Below are 19,633 nucleotides of genomic sequence, written 5' to 3'. Positions count from 1 at the left end.
TATTCAATGTATTACGATAAACTCTGTATGTATTTATCGAATCAGCATCTGCAGGGCCTTTTCTTATTTTATCATGCATTTTATCCCGTATAATAATTGATCTTATTATTCCGTCCGTAATCCAAGGTTTTAAGGGACGCTTTCGGCGAGGAATATACTTCTCAGTTTTACTTGAATCCATAAAACCATTTATACGATCCACAAAATTGTCAACTAGGGTATCTATAGTATCATCATTTCCAAAAATAGTATTCCAATTTTCTTTTTCCGATTTTTCAGCAATTAGTTTGTAGTTGTATGCAATTTTAACGTTATTTGTAGGCCTGTTTCTATGTGAAGTGGTTTCAGGATTTTTCTCATTACCCAAGTGTAATAGTACAGAATAATGATCAGTTATTGTTGTTTTGAAAATATTTCCAAAAATATAGTTGAATTTGCTGTTATTTTTGAAAAATATGTGATCTATGCACGATTCAGTTGTGGTCGAGACTCTAGTACTCCCATTTATATAAGACTTATAACCTCTGCTCAGTAAAATATGCAGGTATTCCTGAACCTGTGTGCTAGTTGATTGAATATTAATATTTATATCACCAACCATGCAAACAGTTATTGAATTAGGTATATTATCGAGGAAGTTATTTAGACTGCTGATAAAATTCTCAGTGTTTTGATTTCTAGGTGATCTATAAATTCCTATAATTCTAAAAATTTTTTCATCCGACATTTTCAATTCCAAGCACAAAGAGTTGGCATCAACTATGTTACAGGCAATCTCACAGACATCAATATTATCTCTAACATAAATGCGCAGACCGTCGCATTTGTTCATCTTTGAGCATTTATTTACTTCGGTGAAACCTGAGATCTTGTAAGTGAATGGCATGTTCTCGGTATGCCAAGTTTCGGTTAGAACAATTACATGTATATCAGTTTTTAAGCTGTTTATACAACAAATGAGCTGGTTGAAATTTGCATGGAGGCTACGGATATTAGTTGAAAAAATATTTAAAAATTCAACATTTTTTCCATTTATGGAAGGAACAAAATTAATGTAGTCATCGATTTCTGGAGTGAAGTTATCAGTTTCCAGTGATGTAAGGATTTCATCGATATCAGCCATGATCAATTTTGTTAGTATTAGCTTCTCCTTTCAACAACCTTTCTCGATTCCATGACAAAAGCTAACAATTTTAACAATTCTAACAATTTATAACAATCTAACAATTTTATAACATCAGTGACATTTGTATCGTAAATAAATAATCAAGAGAATTCTCAAAATATTGTTCTAAATCGAACTCAAGGTAGATAGTTAGATAATCATAACAACTGATTAGAATAAATATATTCACGTTTATTGAGGATGGATTACATTTTAGCAGCATCGTAGTAGTCATAGTTGGTAGCAGAGAGCATTTTGTCAATTTCGGCGAGAGTTGTGGTGAGTCGTTGGTGGACCGAGGGATGAGGGGAGGGGTCAGGGTCGGCGCATTGGCGCAACAGCGAGGACAGCTGTGTCGGCGTGTGCTGCGAATTCAACAGACCGGGCATTATGAGCGGACCCGATATCTGCCAGCCAAGGAAGATTTTCTCGCAAACAACCTTTAACACAAATCGAAAATAAATTTGTGAATAGCTTGTACATGAGAGAATAAACTATTTGAATTGAATCTAGATGACTAGGAAGCGCATAGTGGAATTCACTTTTAACGGTCTAGATTGGTTAAATGGGAAGCATTAGGGGATAGGTTACAGGGAATATCTGAAGTTTGAGGTGAAGCTCATTATAGTATGATTATACAGTAGTGATGTTTCTCTCGCTATGAATCGAGTGAACTACAGATACTTTTTAAAGTAACTGTTACTGTAACAATTACCAGATAAATTAATACTGTTCTTCAAAAACAGAAATTTATTGCCTCAAGAATGCTACTGATCTGATCTCCTCTAGTTTCATCTGCAGTTAGCAGAAAATCATTGCAAGCTACTAGGGACATCTGCAGTGAATGTGAGTAGCACCATTTTTTGTTGTGTGTACTAAAGATGGTTCAGTCACGAGAAGGCTGGCTAGTGAAGACTTGTACGTATGGTAACCGTTATTCTCATTATCTGTGATAATGAGTTAACAAGTTATTTAATGAATAAAATAGCTATTTACATAATTTTCTTTCAATCATTTTTCATGCTAATTGGATGATTTCTAACCTAACAAGTCAGCAATTTGATACAGTAGTGTACTTTGTTCAAGTGATCGTAGATAAAAGTAGTGTATATAACAGTTTTATATGGTCTTTAAAGTACTTGTGAGATGTTTAAGACAAGCGTTCGCTTGCTACTCTTGCTCGCTTGCGACTTAATTCTAAATCTAACTCGTCCTTATAAAACTGTTGTATAAACTACATTTTACTTCCCTTGCTCTACCAACTACCAAAGGTAAGGAAGATTCGAGGTCCCCTGAGTCCAAAAAGATTATATTTGTTAGTAGTTATGTTCATTTTGATGAGATCTGTGAGTGTTACCTGTAGGTTGTTGTTGGCGATGCCGGGTAGACACTTGCCGCGAGTGATGTCGCAGTGCGCGCGACAGTCGAAGAGGCCGCAGTCGGCATCCACACGACAGGCGCCGCCACTCACGAGGGCCGAGTCGACGAGCACCGCGTGAGGCAGCACAGAGTCCAAGTCGACGAACTGCAGCTTACCGGTGCGAGTCGACAGGCCAAAGTGCGCCGGCTTCACGTCGCACAGGTGCAGACCTCCCGTCACCACCAGGTCCAGGTCGGACAGGAGGTCTAGGATCAGCACGGCCAGGTGCACGCGCTTCGCCCAGCTCGCATGGCCGCCCTCCTCTGACAGGCTCTGCAAACAGCTAACAACTCAGATACCACTCTAAATAAAGGTTAGAGTAAGAAAATATCCCATGGAATACTAGAGCATTTATGTTCCAAATTTCACTGCTCTCAAGCCGATAGTCCTAATAGTTATTTTTCGTGAAGCCATGTGACGCTGATAGTCTTTCATACTGTGCCGTTCTTACACTCTCACCCAGCCAAAACATTAATAATAGACAGTAGTCCACAGTAATCGGCTTGAGTTTACAAAAAAAAAACTGCTTGAAATTTGGAACATGAACGACCTATACCATGAGATATATTCTTATGTAATCCTTTCTCTATGATACTACAATATAAAATACGATATGTGAATGGTACCTTATCAAGGTTTGCTCAATGTAACTTTTCCTCATTCAATGAACGTTTAAAATTATAATGAGTGACAATTAACGAATGAATCACAAATATATTCATACTACACAGTTACGCCATCTTCTATCAGACTCTGTAACAGAAAAAATATAATATATTCTACTCAGAAATACCTTGACTATAATGAGACTGAGGTTAAAAAGCCAGCATCTGTCATTGGACAAAGCCAAAAGCTCCATTCTTTTCCAAAACGTTACCAAATTGTTTGCTGACTGTGCATAAATATGACAAGCTACCAGAATAGATCATCTCAATAATGAAACATCATTATTAATCATGCAAATACGTATTTTTTCGATAATTATTATGATTAAATGAAAAAAGAAATATTGTTTTTTTTAAATTATCACAAGAACGTCAAAGTTTGAGTTTCACTCAAATGACAGGTGGCATGTCAGAATAATCTAATAATAAATTATCCCTATAGCTATCCTATAACTAAATATTGTAGATAAGAATAATCTATTTACAAAGTCAAAAAATCTACTCTCTAATTAAATCTATGTAGCCTATCAATGTGTACTAACGTATTGGATATTAGTAAATTAGTCTAAATTAGAAAAATAATCAGAAAAATGTGTCGTTATTCAAATCGATTAAAATTGAAATTCGGTACGGTAGCACTGTTAATCGTTTTCTCAATGAATATTCTCCTGTTTTTTTTTTTTTTTTTTTTTTTGAATGGTTGCACTGACTCTATGTTTCTTATGTCTGCTGGAAGTTTATTCAAATATCTCTTCCCAGAATAAAAGGGAGTTCTCTCAAATGCTGTGCGACGATGAATTGGGAAGGCAATTATGTTTCTATTACGAGTGTTGTATTCGTGGTTGTCATTACATAATTGAAACTTGTTATAATTAATTTTCACATTAACTGATAATTGATTTATATAAATAGATGAAAGTGTTGGAAGCCCAAGTTGTTTAAAGTGTGGCCATGTTAAGAGAGCATCGGACTTGGCTTTGGTGAAGAAGAAACCAAGCGGTGCTTATACATGGAGATTTTTAGAAAAATGTTTCCATCTCTGCTTAAAGAAGGCTTGTATAAAAAAAATTCAACAGTTATAATGAATAAATGAATAAAACATAGATGTATATAAGAAATTCAAATCTCTCAACCAATGGATTATTCTTAGATTTATGAAATAAAATTTCAGTTTCCCATAAGAAAAAGAGCCAAATTAACTCATTTTATTTTATACGATCTCCTTCAAACAAAAAAGGAATTAGAGATCAATTCTTTGACAGTCAAAATTGTGATAGAAATAATTGATATCTTAATTGGAAATACCAGTGAAATGAAGTATTCAAAGTATTAACAAAATACAATGTACTTCCTTTCCAAAGTTCTTTGCTGGAAGTTCACCACTTGTGCCAGAGATCGCCCTACTGAAGGATAGTCCGATACAGGTATATTGATTGCACTCCCTAAATATATAGCCTAACCAACCCTTGAATAGCGGAATGTCAGAGCTAGGAAGACAGCAGAAGAAAATGCATTATTCCACTATTGTCTATTATTAGTAGCATTCCTCTACTAAAAATAACAGTCAAGAGTTTTGGTTTGTCAATATTCCCAGATAGGTGATGATGTTTCTACAAAATTAGTCTTCATTTTTTTTCTACGAGAGTGCGGTATTACTTAATCTCGTTGGCTAAGTTATTAATATTTGACTCCCAAGTATTGTGTATATAACTCTTATAAAGTGAGAGGATCGCCTAAAATGGAGAAACCCAGAAATAAAGTATCCTACTCTTCCCACAAAAAAAATCACCAATAGGTACCCTTCTACTTTTTGGGTATAAGTAAGAGTAATCTATGGTTTCCCACCAAAATTTTGGCAGCCTGAAAACCATTTTTTCACGATATCTCCAAAACCAATCGTTCAATCGATATTATTGTTCTATTCTTTTTTGAAGAGCATTTAATTATCTACAATTTTCATCTCCTAAATGTTTTTCTATCTCCAATAGGAAGCTAGTTATAGCTCGTTGAAAATTGTTAATTTTTTTCAACTTTGCGAAAAATCGCTAAATCCATGTTTTTTCCTTTTCACTTCTTATAAAGTGATATGTGGTATTTTTTATCGTAATTAGAGTATTACTAAGTTGTCAATACAATCACTAATGATAGAGTTGGAACAAAAAAGTTATATTTTAGGGTGGTGATTTAATTTATGAGACGCATGATTTGGCGCTAACTTCTTTTGGGTGAATTCAGACCAACTAATTGCTAAAAACGGTCATTGTTGGGAATAAAAAGTGCACGTTATATAGTGTTATAGTGTGAAAATTATAAAGTACATTCACTAGAGTAGATTTCATAAAAATAGTCCAGTTGAGGATGAAACAGTTGAGTGCCTCCTCAACACCCCCCCCCCCTCCCACCCTCACCCAAAACACCAAACGACGTAAACAATTCATCAGGTTAAAATATGAAATATAAATGTACTTTTATTTATAATCAGCTGATTTGGCAACGTTGCATCAACTCTCACAGGACTATAAACTCACTTTTAGGTATATCGTCTATCTCCAATAGGAAATGAGTTATATCTTGTCGAAAATTGATAATTTTGAGAGAAATTGCTAAATTCACGTTTCATTTTTACTTCTTTTGTCGTCTATGGTATTAATTTATCGTGGTAATGGTGATATAACGTTGCTCATAAGGTCAGTGACAATCTCAATGCATGAAAAATGAGTTAGTTTTTTATTGTAAAGGAGCCAAGTCAGTTGTCATTTGGGGTTCCCAGAGGAAGATTGCAGAAGAGGGATGATGTGTGAGGTTAAAGATCAGATGAGATTGATTCATTCAAATAGATAACATAGTATTTTTGCTTGGATCCTAGATTTCAATAATAAATGAGAAAAAAGTTATTTTACTATAAATTACACAGAAAGTTATATGAACTTCTAGAATTCATCGAAATGGTGATGAAATGCCTGCTAAATCAACAATAATAATTTTTATGCTATTTCACCACAATCCTACAAGTACAACCACAGCCACATACTCATTTACACCATAAGTGGTTGTGACACAACATCAGCCTGCACCAGAGTCTCTTCAGCACATTGTGTGCTAATGTAAGACTGGATGCAGTAGGTATATGCATATACATGCATGGAAGCAGGTCTGAAATGTTTACCCATCTGCAAAAATTGTGATGGGTAAACTGCGAAAATATGGTGGTGGCAAACCTTGAGAATGAAGATGACCTGTCCACGGACTCTGGCAACCCTGAAAATAATGATGACAATGAGGCCGGCAAAGCACCAGAGCACCAGGAGATAAACGACAAACAACCTAGCCCATCCAAACGTCCACGGAGGCAGCTATAATAGGTATGACTTCCTCAAAACTGGAGTAACCACTAGAGTAGATTTAATAGTTTTTACTGGAGTAGGGACTAATTACCTAAGAGTGATTTTATAGTCCAGTAAGAGTTGATGCAACGTTGCCAAATCAGCTGATTATACATAAAAGTACATTCATATTTCATATTTTAACCTGATGTATTGTTAACATCGTTTGGTGTTTTGGGTGAAGGTTGGGGGGGGGGGTGTTGAGGAGGCACTCTGCTGTTTCATCCTCAACTGGACTATTTTTATGAAATCTACTCTAGTGAATGTACTTTATAATTTTCACACTATAACACTATATAACGTGCACTTTTTATTCCCAACAATGACCGTTTTTAGCAATCAGTTGGTCTGAATTCACCCAAAAGAAGTTAGCGCCAAATCATGCGTCTCATAAATTAAATCACCACCCTAAAATATACCTTTTTTGTTCCAACTGTATCATTAGTGATTGTATTGACAACTTGGTAATACTCTAATTACGATAAAAAAATACCACATATCACTTTATAAGAAGTGAAAAGGAAAAAACATGGATTTAGCGATTTTTCGCAAAGTTGAAAAAAATTAACAATTTTCAACGAGCTATAACTCGCTTCCTATTGGAGATAGAAAAACATTTAGGGGATGAGAATTGTAGATAATTAAATGCTCTTCAAAAAAGAATAGATCAAAAATATCGATTGAACGATTGGTTTTGGAGATATCGTGAAAAAACTGAAAAAAGTACCAAAATCTCTTGGTTTTCAGGCTGCCAAAAGTTATGCCTTCAGAAATTTTGGTGGGAAACCATAGATTACTCTTACCAATACCCAAATGGACCGATTAAAACAATCTTGAAGCGGGCGGGGAAGTAGTACAATCACAGATACTGTTGTACACATTCTATGAATTCGATTATTAGAAGGAAAGCTTGTTGATGTCACTTCCATCACTGCGAACATAAATTAAAAAAAAAAAAAATTATATCTTTTTCCGAATTTAATTCATCTCCAGGGTCTGGAGTCCTTAATCCGCCCTTAATAAAAACATTTAATCAGTCTATATCTCTCTTATTATCTCCAGTCAAACCTTCAATAGCTACTTGTCTGAGCGTAAACAGATTGTGAGTATCAACAATACATATAGTAATGTCCAGGGAATAGACTATGGAGTAGTCCAGGGTAGTACCCTTGGTCCGGTTCTATTTCTCCTGTACATTAATGACATAATTGAAAGCAATATTATGGGGAAAATTTTGTTATTTGCTGACGACACTGCTGTGTATTTTGAGGGGGATAGCTGGAGAGAAGTGTACAGGACCGCAAATAGTGGTGTAGTGAGACTGAAAAAGTGGTTTGATAGCAATATCCTTAGTATGAATATTAGTAAAACCAAAGTCATGCCTATTTTTCTTCACAAAAAATGTGCCCCACCTCCCCAGTTGGATCTTAAACTTCACATGTGTGGTCGTGAGTGGGATGTTGAATGTGACTGCAGGTCAATTGAGTCTGTAAATGAAATGAAATATCTGGGTATCATTTTTGATAATAGACTGAGTTGGATGCAGCACATAGCCTACTTGAAAAATAAGTTGAGAAAGTTGATCTTCGTTTTCTCTAAATTACATGGTATCCTCAATGTTAAAGAATTAAGAATGGTATATTTTTCATTTGCTCAGTCCATCATGTCATACGGTATTATTGCATGGGGCGGTGCATGTGATGTATACATTAAAGAATTATCTATAACTCAGAAAGCAATTATCAAGGCTGGACTAGGTCTGGAAAGGACTTATTCATCAGATCTCTTGTTCAATTTCTTCAATGTTCTCACTATAAAAAAACTTTTCATCAAATCTGTTATGACCTATGCATTTAAAAATAAGATTGTTTTCAATAATTCCTCTCAACACAATTACCTGACCCGCGGCTCATATCTCCATCATTCTGGTGTTTCACGTAATATGAGATCTGTCTGCGACAGAAATGTGACATATCTGGTTCACGTAATTCTGCGGAATGCACCTTTGTTTGTTAGTCAGCCGGGGGAATGCTCAATATACCAATACAAAAGAGTATTGCGGGGGTGGTTATCTGCCCTAAATAACGACGAATGTGATCTGATTTTGAGATCTGCGTACGTCTAGCCCCGCTGCGCGCAAACGCGGTTGGTTAAACTCCAGGCTTACGCTTCAAATTATTCTACTGTAGACCTATATTCTATACAAATTTTATTCCTCTATATATTCATTATTTTGAGCTTCCAATTTTCATCTTCTCTACCTCCATCCGTAATCAACCAATGAATTTAAATGCATTTAACAGCCATTTTAGAATGTTGGTGTGTGTGTATGTATGTGTGTGGTGTGTGTGTGGCTGTCTTCCCCCTCCCTGTATGTGTGAGTTGTATGTGTGTAGTTGTGCTACAATATTTCTATGATTGAATAATAATTTCTATTATCTAACATATCATAATTCAATTTACTTCTTTATTTAAGTTATTCTTTTCATTTCAATACAATGTACCTAGCCAAATCTAATTTTCCAGGAATTTCTCTCAAGTTATAATAATTTAAATAATGTAATTACGAACTCAAACAACTCACAAACAGACCTGCGTGTCCATGTGAGTGTTGTTTCAATTATATCTTTTTATATATTGTTTATACTGTAAATGTTGGAAACAAATAAATTTGATTTGATTTGATTTGAATCTTAGGGCTGGTGTGAAGTTGGTTGGCAGTAATAATTCTAACTCTCAAATCTAAAACCTAGAAATCCGAACAAACGTCACATTTGTCAAAATAAACCTAAAGCGTTAGCTAAACTAATGATGTATATTATTTTCAACAATTTTTAGCAAAACTTGTCGGCTGGTGTGAAGTTGGTTGGCAGTAATTGTAACTACAAAATCTAGTATCTAGAAGCCTCAACAATCGTCAAAAAAATCCTAAATTTGCAAAAACAAACCTGAACCAACGATTATTAGCAATTTTATTTGATCGGCTGTTATCATTTCGGCCAACTTCACAGACGTACCGTACTATACAGTACTACTTTGTTTTTACACTTAGGTAGCGAATGTTACACAATTTCCATCATGAACCTCAATTCCTCGTTGATTTTGAATACTTTATATTCAACAAAGCTTAATTTCTAAAAAAAAGTACCGCATGCAGCTTTACCGTGCTGAGAGGTGTGGAGGTTGGAATGGTTACGTACGATGAGCAATTTCCGATGAGCGATTTTGGGGGTTAGCAGTCCGCTGAGCGATCCATTGTTCAGAATAACAATGAGGATAGGCAGACGCTATTAATGGGAGGTCTTGAGTGTCATTCATCATCAGGGACAGTGACGGAGGCTGGCCACAAGCGTATGTGTATACTCGCAATACATTGATAATGATTGAATCAGTACCTATCACCTTCCATAAAAAGGAATCAGTAATAATTGTTGAGCAAAGATCGAATAGCTTTCTGCTTCGAACAGTTCAAATTCATCTTCATTATAGCCTATAATATATCTATATATAAAAATTTACAATTCCAACAAGTTCTATCAATCATCTGCATTTCTTCAAGTGAATGAGTAACACTACTGCAAATAGATATAAGTTATAAAGTGTCTCACATATATCAAGATTTAAGATCAACTTCACATCTAAAGCAATCTACATTCACAAGCAATCACAAATATTTTAATTTTATGCCAATCTACAATCGTCAATAAATAACTGGAATTTAGTTATTCAGTCATTTTTAGGAAATGGAATAGCTTTTCCTTAAATTCACACCCTAAGGCTGTGCAAAGGTTGAAATTAAACTTTCTACTGGTGATATTTTTCAAAGTTTTTCGATTTGATTATTTTCAAGTTGAGCATTTTTTGTAAATTGAATAACTTTCTCAGAAATCTATATTTTCAGGAAATTTCTGTTTTACTTGATACCATGGAAACGATGGACAATGCCATGAAGTATATAAGATATATAAGTATATAAGATCAACAATATCCTCTAAATTTCATGGATTTATATCTTACCGAATTTGAAATGTTATATGCCAAAAATTTAAACTTTAAGCTCTCATATCTCGAAAATTAAGAGAAAAAAATATGGAAAAAAATGTTTTCTTATGAAAACTTTTTCATTTTGATAGCTTGATGATATACAAATCGAAAAACTTTGAAAAATATCACCAGTGGAGAGTTTATTTTTAGCCTTTGCACAGCCTTAAGGAGTTTTTTTACTATCACCAGTAATAGTACCCAAATCTATTTTTTCTATTGTCACCAGTAAAATGTTAGTCAGTTGCACAGACTTTTGAGAACAGTTTGTAAAATTGATAACAGTTCATTGGATAAAATTATTATTGAACAACAAATGATTCGTTTTTATGGAAGGTGGTGGGTTCTGAAGTCCTGATTCAATCATTATCATCAATATATTGTATTGCAAGTATACATACGACACTACCAATTTAGTCTTCCTCTGTCACAGTTCCTGATGATTAATGACATCCCAGTCCTCCCACTGTAGAGAACTTCAAGTATCTAGGATGCCCAATAAATGCCACAGGTAATAATGCTTATATAAAAGAAAGGATTCAAGCAGCTAATAGGGCCTACTATGCCAATGTTAGATTATTTAAAAGTAAGTTGGTCGGCAGGAGCACCAAGATAACAATATATAAAACATTGGTGCGTCCAGTGGCAACATATGCGGCAGAAACTTGGGTGATGAATATGGCTGACGAAAATGCGTTAAAAATCTTTGAAAGATCCATACTAAGAAGAATTTACGGTCCCGTTCAGTTTAATGAGCAGCAATGACGAATAAAAAAAATGAGGAAATAGAAGCATTAATAAAAGGAAAAAATATAGTAGGCTACGCTTCATTAAAGCCCAAAGAATAAGGTGGTTGGGGCATGTGATGAGGATGAGTGAGGCTAGAATGCCGAAAATAGTTTTTAATAGCAAGTTGCACAGCAGAAGAAAGAAAGGTAGGCCAAGGAACAGGTGGGTGGACCAAGTGATGGATGACCTGAGAAAGATGGGGGTAAGAGGATGGAAGGAAAGAGCCATGAACAGGGAAGAATGGAGGTGTGTTGTGAAGGAGGCCAGAGCTCACCTAGGGCTGTAGCGCCGGATAAAGAAAAGAAAAGAAAAGAAGTCCTCCCATTCTTAGCGTCTGCCTATCCTTATTGTTATTCTGAACTATGGATCGCTCAGTGGACGCACCTTGGGAATAGCCCTCAGGTGGATGGGATATATATATATATATAAGCAAAAATATCCAAATTTAGTGGAGAAGCTCAGCTAGGGTGTAAGAATGTTGTAGTAAGAGGACTTTGGAATAACGCGAAAGATACACCTAAAATAAGCGGGTTTTCCAGCGTTTAAGAATATTTCTGCATTTTCTCAGTTTTAAAAAGAAGTAATAGACAGAAAATGTTCAAACTTTGTAAACAGGTGCGTACAGATTCACGCACTGCAAACACGACCAATCCACTTTCCATCAGCTGATTATATCTGTATTCGTAAAGAAACGGTAAGATACAGATATAAAAAGCTTGGCATCAGCTGTTGAAAAATGAATTGCACGTGTTCGCGGCGCGTAAATCTGTACACACCTCAAGGTCCATGTTATACGAGCGCTGATAACTTGAGTTAGCAATGTTACTTCCATAGTGCACGCTAACAACGCTGTGTGTAACTTGGTTCAGCGCTACCAGCGCCGCGTTAACGCCGCGGAATTAGCGCTCGTATAACATGGGCCTTAGGTGTAAAAAATGTTCTATTAGAAGAACTGTGGAATAACGTCAAACCTAGGCCCGAAATAAGTGTTTTTCTTTTTTTTGTCAGCTTTTTCAAATTAGGTACAAAGATGTTCACAGGGTGAACAAATGTCAGCTAGGGTCTAAAACTACTATGTTGAGAGGTGCCCAATATTTCACCGAAGATACGCTCAAAGCTGGCGTTTTCCAAGTTTTTTTATATTTTTCGTTTTTTTATAATTTTATGAACAGAAATTGTTTACATCTGTTCCACAGGTCCGTGTAATATTTTTTTAGGTTCAGAGTAAGTTGTTTTTCCAGGCGGCTCAGGAACAACTGAATTTGAAAGTGTAAACTTGAGGTAATGGCGGTGATAAGTTAGAGAGATTCTTATCTCCAGTTTTTCATTTAGTTTTCTATGCATATTTCTTCGGAAAATTCATTCTTGAGAGGGTTTGATATGAATGTTTTGTAAGTTAACCACGTCATTCCTATCTCAAATTTAAAAGGCCTGAACTGAAAACAATAATTTTCATAATATCCTAACAAAGTCTCTACAGAGAAATATTTATTCATTCCAATAGAAACACGATTTTTTCCATCCTGCACTACTTAATTCGAATCAAACGGTTCCTAAAAGTCTCTTTTGACTGTTTGATGGAAAGAAGCATGCCCATATGAAAAATGCAGACGAGCGAAGCGAGCCTGCCGACTAGTATCAAATAGTTTCGATAAAACCTAGAGTATTGTACTTTGAGATTTTTCAATTAACTTCAATTTTTTATATTATTGCTGCTGGATCCTCCTTGATCCGCCACTGCCTGTGATTCCATGACCCCTGGACCCCGGCAGTGTCAATGGGACTCGCTTCGTTCGCCTGTAAATCCCATTGGAACAGATTCCTCTTGTACATCATATCAGTCAAAAGAGTATTTTGAAGTTGCTTCACTCGCTTGTTGTTTTGAAATGTGGCTCTTGGATAAAAACATAAAAATATGAACCAATACCTAAGCTGAACCTCATTATGAAGTTTGAACTATTGGTTCTTGAAAAATGTTATACAACTCTTAAAAAAGCGATGAATGACTGGGAAAAGCAGACGTAATTTCAGGAAATCCATAGAGTTAGTGCATGAAATATATAATTATGTCAGTTTACTCGCGAAAACTCCGGCACTCAGAGCAAGCGAGGAGCTTGGATGTCGGGTTCGGTAACAACAACCAAGCTCCTTGCACGCTAGCGTCAACTAGTCTCCCCGACAGTAAATACCCTACTGGTTCAGAGGGGACTGGTTTTCGGGACCGTAGACGACATCTAAGCTCCTCGGTCGCTGACGACAACTAGTCTCCCCGTCAGTAAAGCTCCTCTCTCAGGAGCTCAGTTGACGCCGTCAGTAAATCCCCTCGAATGTGGTTTTAAAAGGAGCTTTACTGTCGGGGAGACTAGTTGTCGGGGAGACTAGTTGGCGCGTTCCCGTTTTCAGCCCTTGCCTGGCTAATGGGATGGGCTTCCAGAGCTGACATCGGCCGCCTCTTGATAAAACAATCACTGGACTGTTAAAAACAATAAATCTCCAACTTACTTGACTAGCATCTCCAACCATGACCGGACTGACATGCTCGACAGCAAAGTAAGGGCCACACGAGCCGATGACCTTGGGGAAGATGTCTTTGTCGTGGAAGACAACAGCCAACAGGTACTCGCTGTCCTGCAGCAGGTTCCATATTTCCCGCATCTCAGCGTGTCTCTCCGCCGAACCGCTCTTGGCGTGTACTCCACTCGCGAACCTCGAGTAACTTCTGGCCTGCTGTTCACTGATCGTCACATTCAATCTGTACAAATATTACATTTATTATTTTCATTTAATGATTCACAAATCTTGAAAATTCACAGAACTTGGTTCACTTGAAACTTTTAATAAATAATGACTGTGAAGATGCGTATATTGGGTGGTTGTTTTCTCTTCTATTGCGTTAAACACCCTCACATACGAAATATACCTTAATTACCGTATTTAAATATTATAAAAATTGGAGATTAATTCATTAAAAAGATATGCTTATAACCATCCTTAGTAAGTTCGGAATCTTCAAGCAAATTTTCAAGTTAACTTGTTTGGTAGGTCAGGTGTGATGATGCGTCGAACAACATATCCCTATCTATCCAGTACTACAAGGTGCGTCAGAGAAGCTTAATTATTTGAAAAAAATTCCGCGCGATGAATTGATGTTGTAGTGGAGCAGAAGGGGGCGTATCTGGACTGGGGAGTTCCTAAGTTTGTTCCTCCCACAAGTAAGTAGCCATCATGCTCTGGTCTAGAGAGCAGAGGGCCTTCGCAGTTGTGAGCTTCTTTTCTAATGGTTGCTCAATTGCTGCAACGCAACGTGCCTTCCGCGATTGATTTGAAATTCCTCCTCACAGACTCGTTCCTGGCCGTAATTCGATTCTGTCGTGGGTTAGCTCATTTCGGGTGAGTCAGTTGTGCGTTTTCCCCAGCGTTCGGCTCGCAAACATGCACCTAGGTCCGCAGTGCAGGATGGTTGCTTGGCTGACTCAGACTACACGCAAAGACAGCAAATAATAGCAGCGTTGTTGGGAAAGCGAACGGCCGCAGTGGCCTTTCAACCCAGACAAGGTCGGCATGGTCCCGCCTAGCAGACAGACGAATGATCAGTCCAGTCAGTTATTTGATTCCTCCAGCCAGGCTCAGCCAATCAGCCGAAACAAACAACAATGGAGTGGCGATATCATTCGCATTCATCAGCAGTTTCCTTTCTCACGATTGTTTTGATTTTTGTGTTACCTATAATCAATAATAACTCCAGTCAACAGTAAAAAGTTTCCGGAAACGTGGTGTACTACCATATTAATGACTTTTCATAATGATTTTAAATTATTAGAAAAATTGGTAACATTCTGGCTAAACATGGGGTCGCTGAGAACGAATCTGCAATCAAAATTACTCTATCATGAATAATAAGGAAAAAACCCAGCCTCTGATATTCCGGCAACCGTTAACACTTCCAGTTCTGACACTCATCTCAAATGACAACAACGCCAAGCTGTGAGAAAACATCCTGCATTGAGGCGCTAGGTATTTGGCAATTTCTGACTCCACTGTTCGAAGAATACTCCATGAAGACCTCCAATTTCATCCCCATAAATTGGCTGCTATTCAAGAATTAACTGGGTGCGATTTTGTTGCCCGTCAAAGTGTATGTGGAATGCTGATTGACAGCCTGCCTGAAGACGCGATCGTTTTTTTTTTCAGTGACGAGGCTCACTTCCACATTTCCGGCTGCGTCAACAATCAAAACATGTGTTATTGGAGTTGTGTAGATCCGCGTGAGCTTCACCAGAAGCCACTAAATTACGAGGGAGTTACCTTCTGGTGTGCAATGTCGGTAATGGGAATGATTGGTCCTTATGTTTTTTGAAGTAAATGCACGCACAGTTACTGCCAATGGAACTCATTACAGAAACATGATCGAGGAATTTTTCATCCAAGACTCGAAGAAATGAACGTGAGGAACATGTGGTTTGAGCAAGATGGAGCTACAGCACACACAGCACGAGCCTTAATGAAATTGGTGCGACAGCATTTCCCCGACCGCCCCATCTCCAATGGCCACCACGCACTCTAGATTTGACTACATGTGATTTCTTTTTATGGGGTTATTTGAAATCCCTGGTTTATGTCGATCGACCAAGGAACATAGCACACCTCAAAAACAACATTCAAGAGACCATTGTCAAAATACCGTTTGATATGCTCCAAAGAGTGGAGACAAATTTTTAAAATAGACTTCATCAGTGTATGCGCAATGGGGGTCACCATTTATCCGATGTCATTTTCAAGACTAAATGAAAAAATAGGGATATTGCATTCTCAAGATAAAAAAATACCAAAACAATAACTCAAGTACTTTTGTTTTTATTGACCTTTCGAATGAGTAAGTTTCTCTGGCGCACTCTGCATATCCAAAACCATTCAAATATAGTGAAAAAGTAAATTTGTACGGCTTTTTGTTGGTAGAGAGTCCCTTGAGGGAGCATCACACCTCGTCTGAATATTTATGATCTAAGCCGTCAATAGGCAATACGACTGTCATTCTTCTGCCGGGACCGAAATTCTAATATATATATATATATAGTTGAACGAGCGTTAGCGAATTCCCCACTTTTGACTTACTGAAGGCAAAAGTTGTTGTCAGTCTGTTTGTATGTTCTACAATAACTTGAGAGAGAATTGATCAATCGGCTTTAAATCTTGAACACGTATTCTTCTAACCTTTTTACGGGTCAAGTTTGTTGGACAACAAAATTGACTCACTCTTTCGTCCTTTTTCACTTATACGGGTTGAGATATCAATGTGCAGTTTTCCCCATTCTTTTTCTCTAGGAACTCTGTATCGAAATCATGTGTATCACATGACCACCTTCTCATTTAAAAAAATGAAGTAGGATTCATATGAGGGACAAAGATGTTGGAGCGACAGAGTAGTTTTTGAAGAATAATTTTTCATTTCAGATAGGATCTCCAATGAAACCCACTGTCAAATTATCCTTGTAGAAGAAATATTTAGCTGTTTTCATAATTTTCATCAACTCTGTATAATTGAAATTTGCTGGTTTCAAAGATTATAATACAAGAATTTATGAGTGAGTTCTTCAACCCAGGGGGTAACTAGTATATAAATAGTAGGATTGTGACAGTTTTAAAACAACAGCACCCAACAGTAGTTTATATTTCTTCCACAATAGACTTCTATTCGTTATTGATTTGATGACAATTACTTTAAATTTCTATAAATAGGAAATTGGAAGCTTTTAGTAGTATTTTGATGATTAGTATTAGAATATGATAAAAATATTAATAAGAAAATGATGCGTTTAAAAGTAAACATACATTGAATCAAATTTATAAAAAATCCAAGTCTCTTTTCAAGCTATGGAAAAAATGAAAAAATCCACTTACCAGTCTTTTTTAGAATCTCAACTCATAAGTTTAGAAAAGCTAGTGAGAAGAAAACAACTGAAACATGCCAAAACAAACATAAGTTGAAATAAATGCTCATGCAAGAACGAGTAGGCTCGAAATAATAATGTATGAATCATTTCATTGAATAAACAGCTAGAAGTAGGGTTGCATATTGTTACATCGCTAAATTATTCATAGTTATAAAAGAGGCAGTTATTTTTTTAAATGAAATTAAAGTTTCTAGCTGATGAGTTTTCACTTTTTTACTATGAGTGGAGAGAGAGAGGTCTCGAAAATGTGCTTTCGATAAAAAGAGTTTCACTAAAGTAATTTCTACTGATCAATGTTTGATGTTTCTCAATATGTATTGAGCTTTTGAGAAACGTTTATATAGCATATAATTAGAGAGTAATAATTTATAGAGAGCCTTAATAAAGATTAACACCAGTGAATAGAATATTCAATATATATATTTGCGTCCTCTGACTTGGAGCAGGTCTAATAATAAGATGGAAACAAGATCATTCTTCTGATAATTCTTGGAAAAATTCTAAGAAAGGAGTTAAAAGCAATGCAATAAAAATGAAAATCACAATGGAATAAGACTCTGTTAATTGAAGAGAGTCATCTACAGATGACTAAAGCTACGTTTACACTGTAAAACTTTGGTTATATAACAAATTTAACAAAATGTTAAAAATTCATGTAATTTGTTACATGTAACTTCGTGTTTTAAAACATAATTTCGTGTTAGGTATATAACAAGTTTTTCCTTCAGCTACATATACACTGTGTAACTTTGTTATAAAACGTTGGTTATATATAACAACTTGAACAAAAATGTTATAACTTATTACATGTAACTTTGTGTTTTATAACAAGTTTTTCCTTTCCCGCACGAAGTCTGTGAAGATCAAAGAAAAATTATAACTTTTAGTTACATGTAACATGTGTTATAAGAACGTTTTACTACTTATAACCGTAGGTTCCCAATTGACTGAATTCCAAACGACCGAAACGCTATATTTTCCCAAACGGCCGAAAACTACTTTTTTCCCAATTGGCAGAACGCTTTCTGTCATTTGCGACAAACTAGAGAAACTTTCTGTCATTTGGGAAACCCATCACTTTCGGTCGTTTGGGACTCTCAACACTTTCGGTCGTTTGGGACTCTCACCACTTTCGGCTCAATGCAACAAACAACGTTTTCGGTCGATTGGGAAAATTCTTAAAGTTTTCTATCATTTGGGATTCGGCTGGATGAGAACGTTCCAGTTTCAATATTTCATTAATTCGATTGAATGAGAGAAAATTGAATACTTCTAAATCTGCAACTAGATGTACAAGCTTGTAGTGCGTGTTGGCTATCTCTAAATGAATGGGCGAACTTGTTTTTGAGTTTCAACTCCTCCATGGTTTCTCGACCGATTTTGTTAGTTCAAGTCTCATTATGAAAGAACTCATCGAGTCTTTCATTTTGAAAAACATCATCATGGACAAGAAGAATGAACAAGGAACGTTTCAATTTTCGACTGCTATGATAGAGGATATGATAAAGAGGAAGGAGAGAGAGAGAGAGAGAGAGAGAGAGAGAGAGAGAGAAGGTGAAGAAGAAGATGAAGAAGAAGAGAATGAAGGAGGAGAAACTTCATTATATTTTTTTTCATAGTCTATTTATCTATCCATTCTCTATCTATTCGCAGTATTGCGAATGAGAAGAAGAAGAAGAAGAAGAAAGAAAAGAATTTTTTTAATTGTAATTTGACTGCAATCTAACACTTTGGTTAATGAACAGTTCAATTCTAGCTTAAATTAATACATAAAAGTTTGACATTAAATGGGTATTCACTCCTTCACAGTCTAAGTGAGCAATGCCCATGCACTGTTTCTTTCAAAATCACTCTTACTACATTTAAACGAGATCTGTAGGCTTCTTCCTTTTCAGTCTTCTCACTGCATTAGAGTTGTCAATGAGGTGTAGAGCTTGGATGTTCTGATGATTATGTAGTCTCTTCATGGTTTATGGCAGCCTTTGTGATCATCACATCGATTTCTTCCATCTGTAGGTCCCTGTGGAGATCCGAGTTTCTGAAAAAGTATGGAGCATTGACAGCATTCCTCAAAACCTTGTTCTGGAATTTCTGGTGTTGATGTCACTTTTTCTTGCACAGCCCAACAGCTGGATGCCATACAACCACACAGGTCGAAGAATTTGTCTATACAATAGTAATTTATTGTAGGTTGAAAGGCTTGAATTCTCCCCAATAAC

At 36.3% G+C, this 19,633-nt stretch overlaps 1 protein-coding gene across 2 annotated transcripts in view; it reads right to left on the bottom strand.

The window, feature by feature from the left end:
• Window positions 1-1,336: 1,336 nt before the first annotated feature.
• LOC111052324 (divergent protein kinase domain 1C) overlaps window positions 1,337-19,633 on the bottom strand; it is a 54,997-nt gene continuing 36,700 nt past the window's right edge. For both annotated transcript variants that reach the window (XM_039428409.1, XM_022338966.2), the window contains 3 exons: window positions 13,966-14,215; window positions 2,523-2,858; window positions 1,337-1,605 (listed from right to left, as the gene is read on the bottom strand). In XM_039428409.1, the coding sequence (XP_039284343.1) occupies window positions 1,372-1,605; window positions 2,523-2,858; window positions 13,966-14,215 (820 nt within the window). In that variant the 3' untranslated portion in view covers window positions 1,337-1,371. The remainder of the gene's footprint in view (window positions 1,606-2,522; window positions 2,859-13,965; window positions 14,216-19,633) is intronic.

Source organism: Nilaparvata lugens, chromosome 5 (assembly GCF_014356525.2).
Source record: "Nilaparvata lugens isolate BPH chromosome 5, ASM1435652v1, whole genome shotgun sequence".
Classification (NCBI taxonomy): domain Eukaryota; kingdom Metazoa; phylum Arthropoda; class Insecta; order Hemiptera; family Delphacidae; genus Nilaparvata; species Nilaparvata lugens.
The sequence above is the reverse complement of the archived record's forward strand: the minus strand, read 5'-3'. Positions and strand labels throughout refer to the sequence as shown.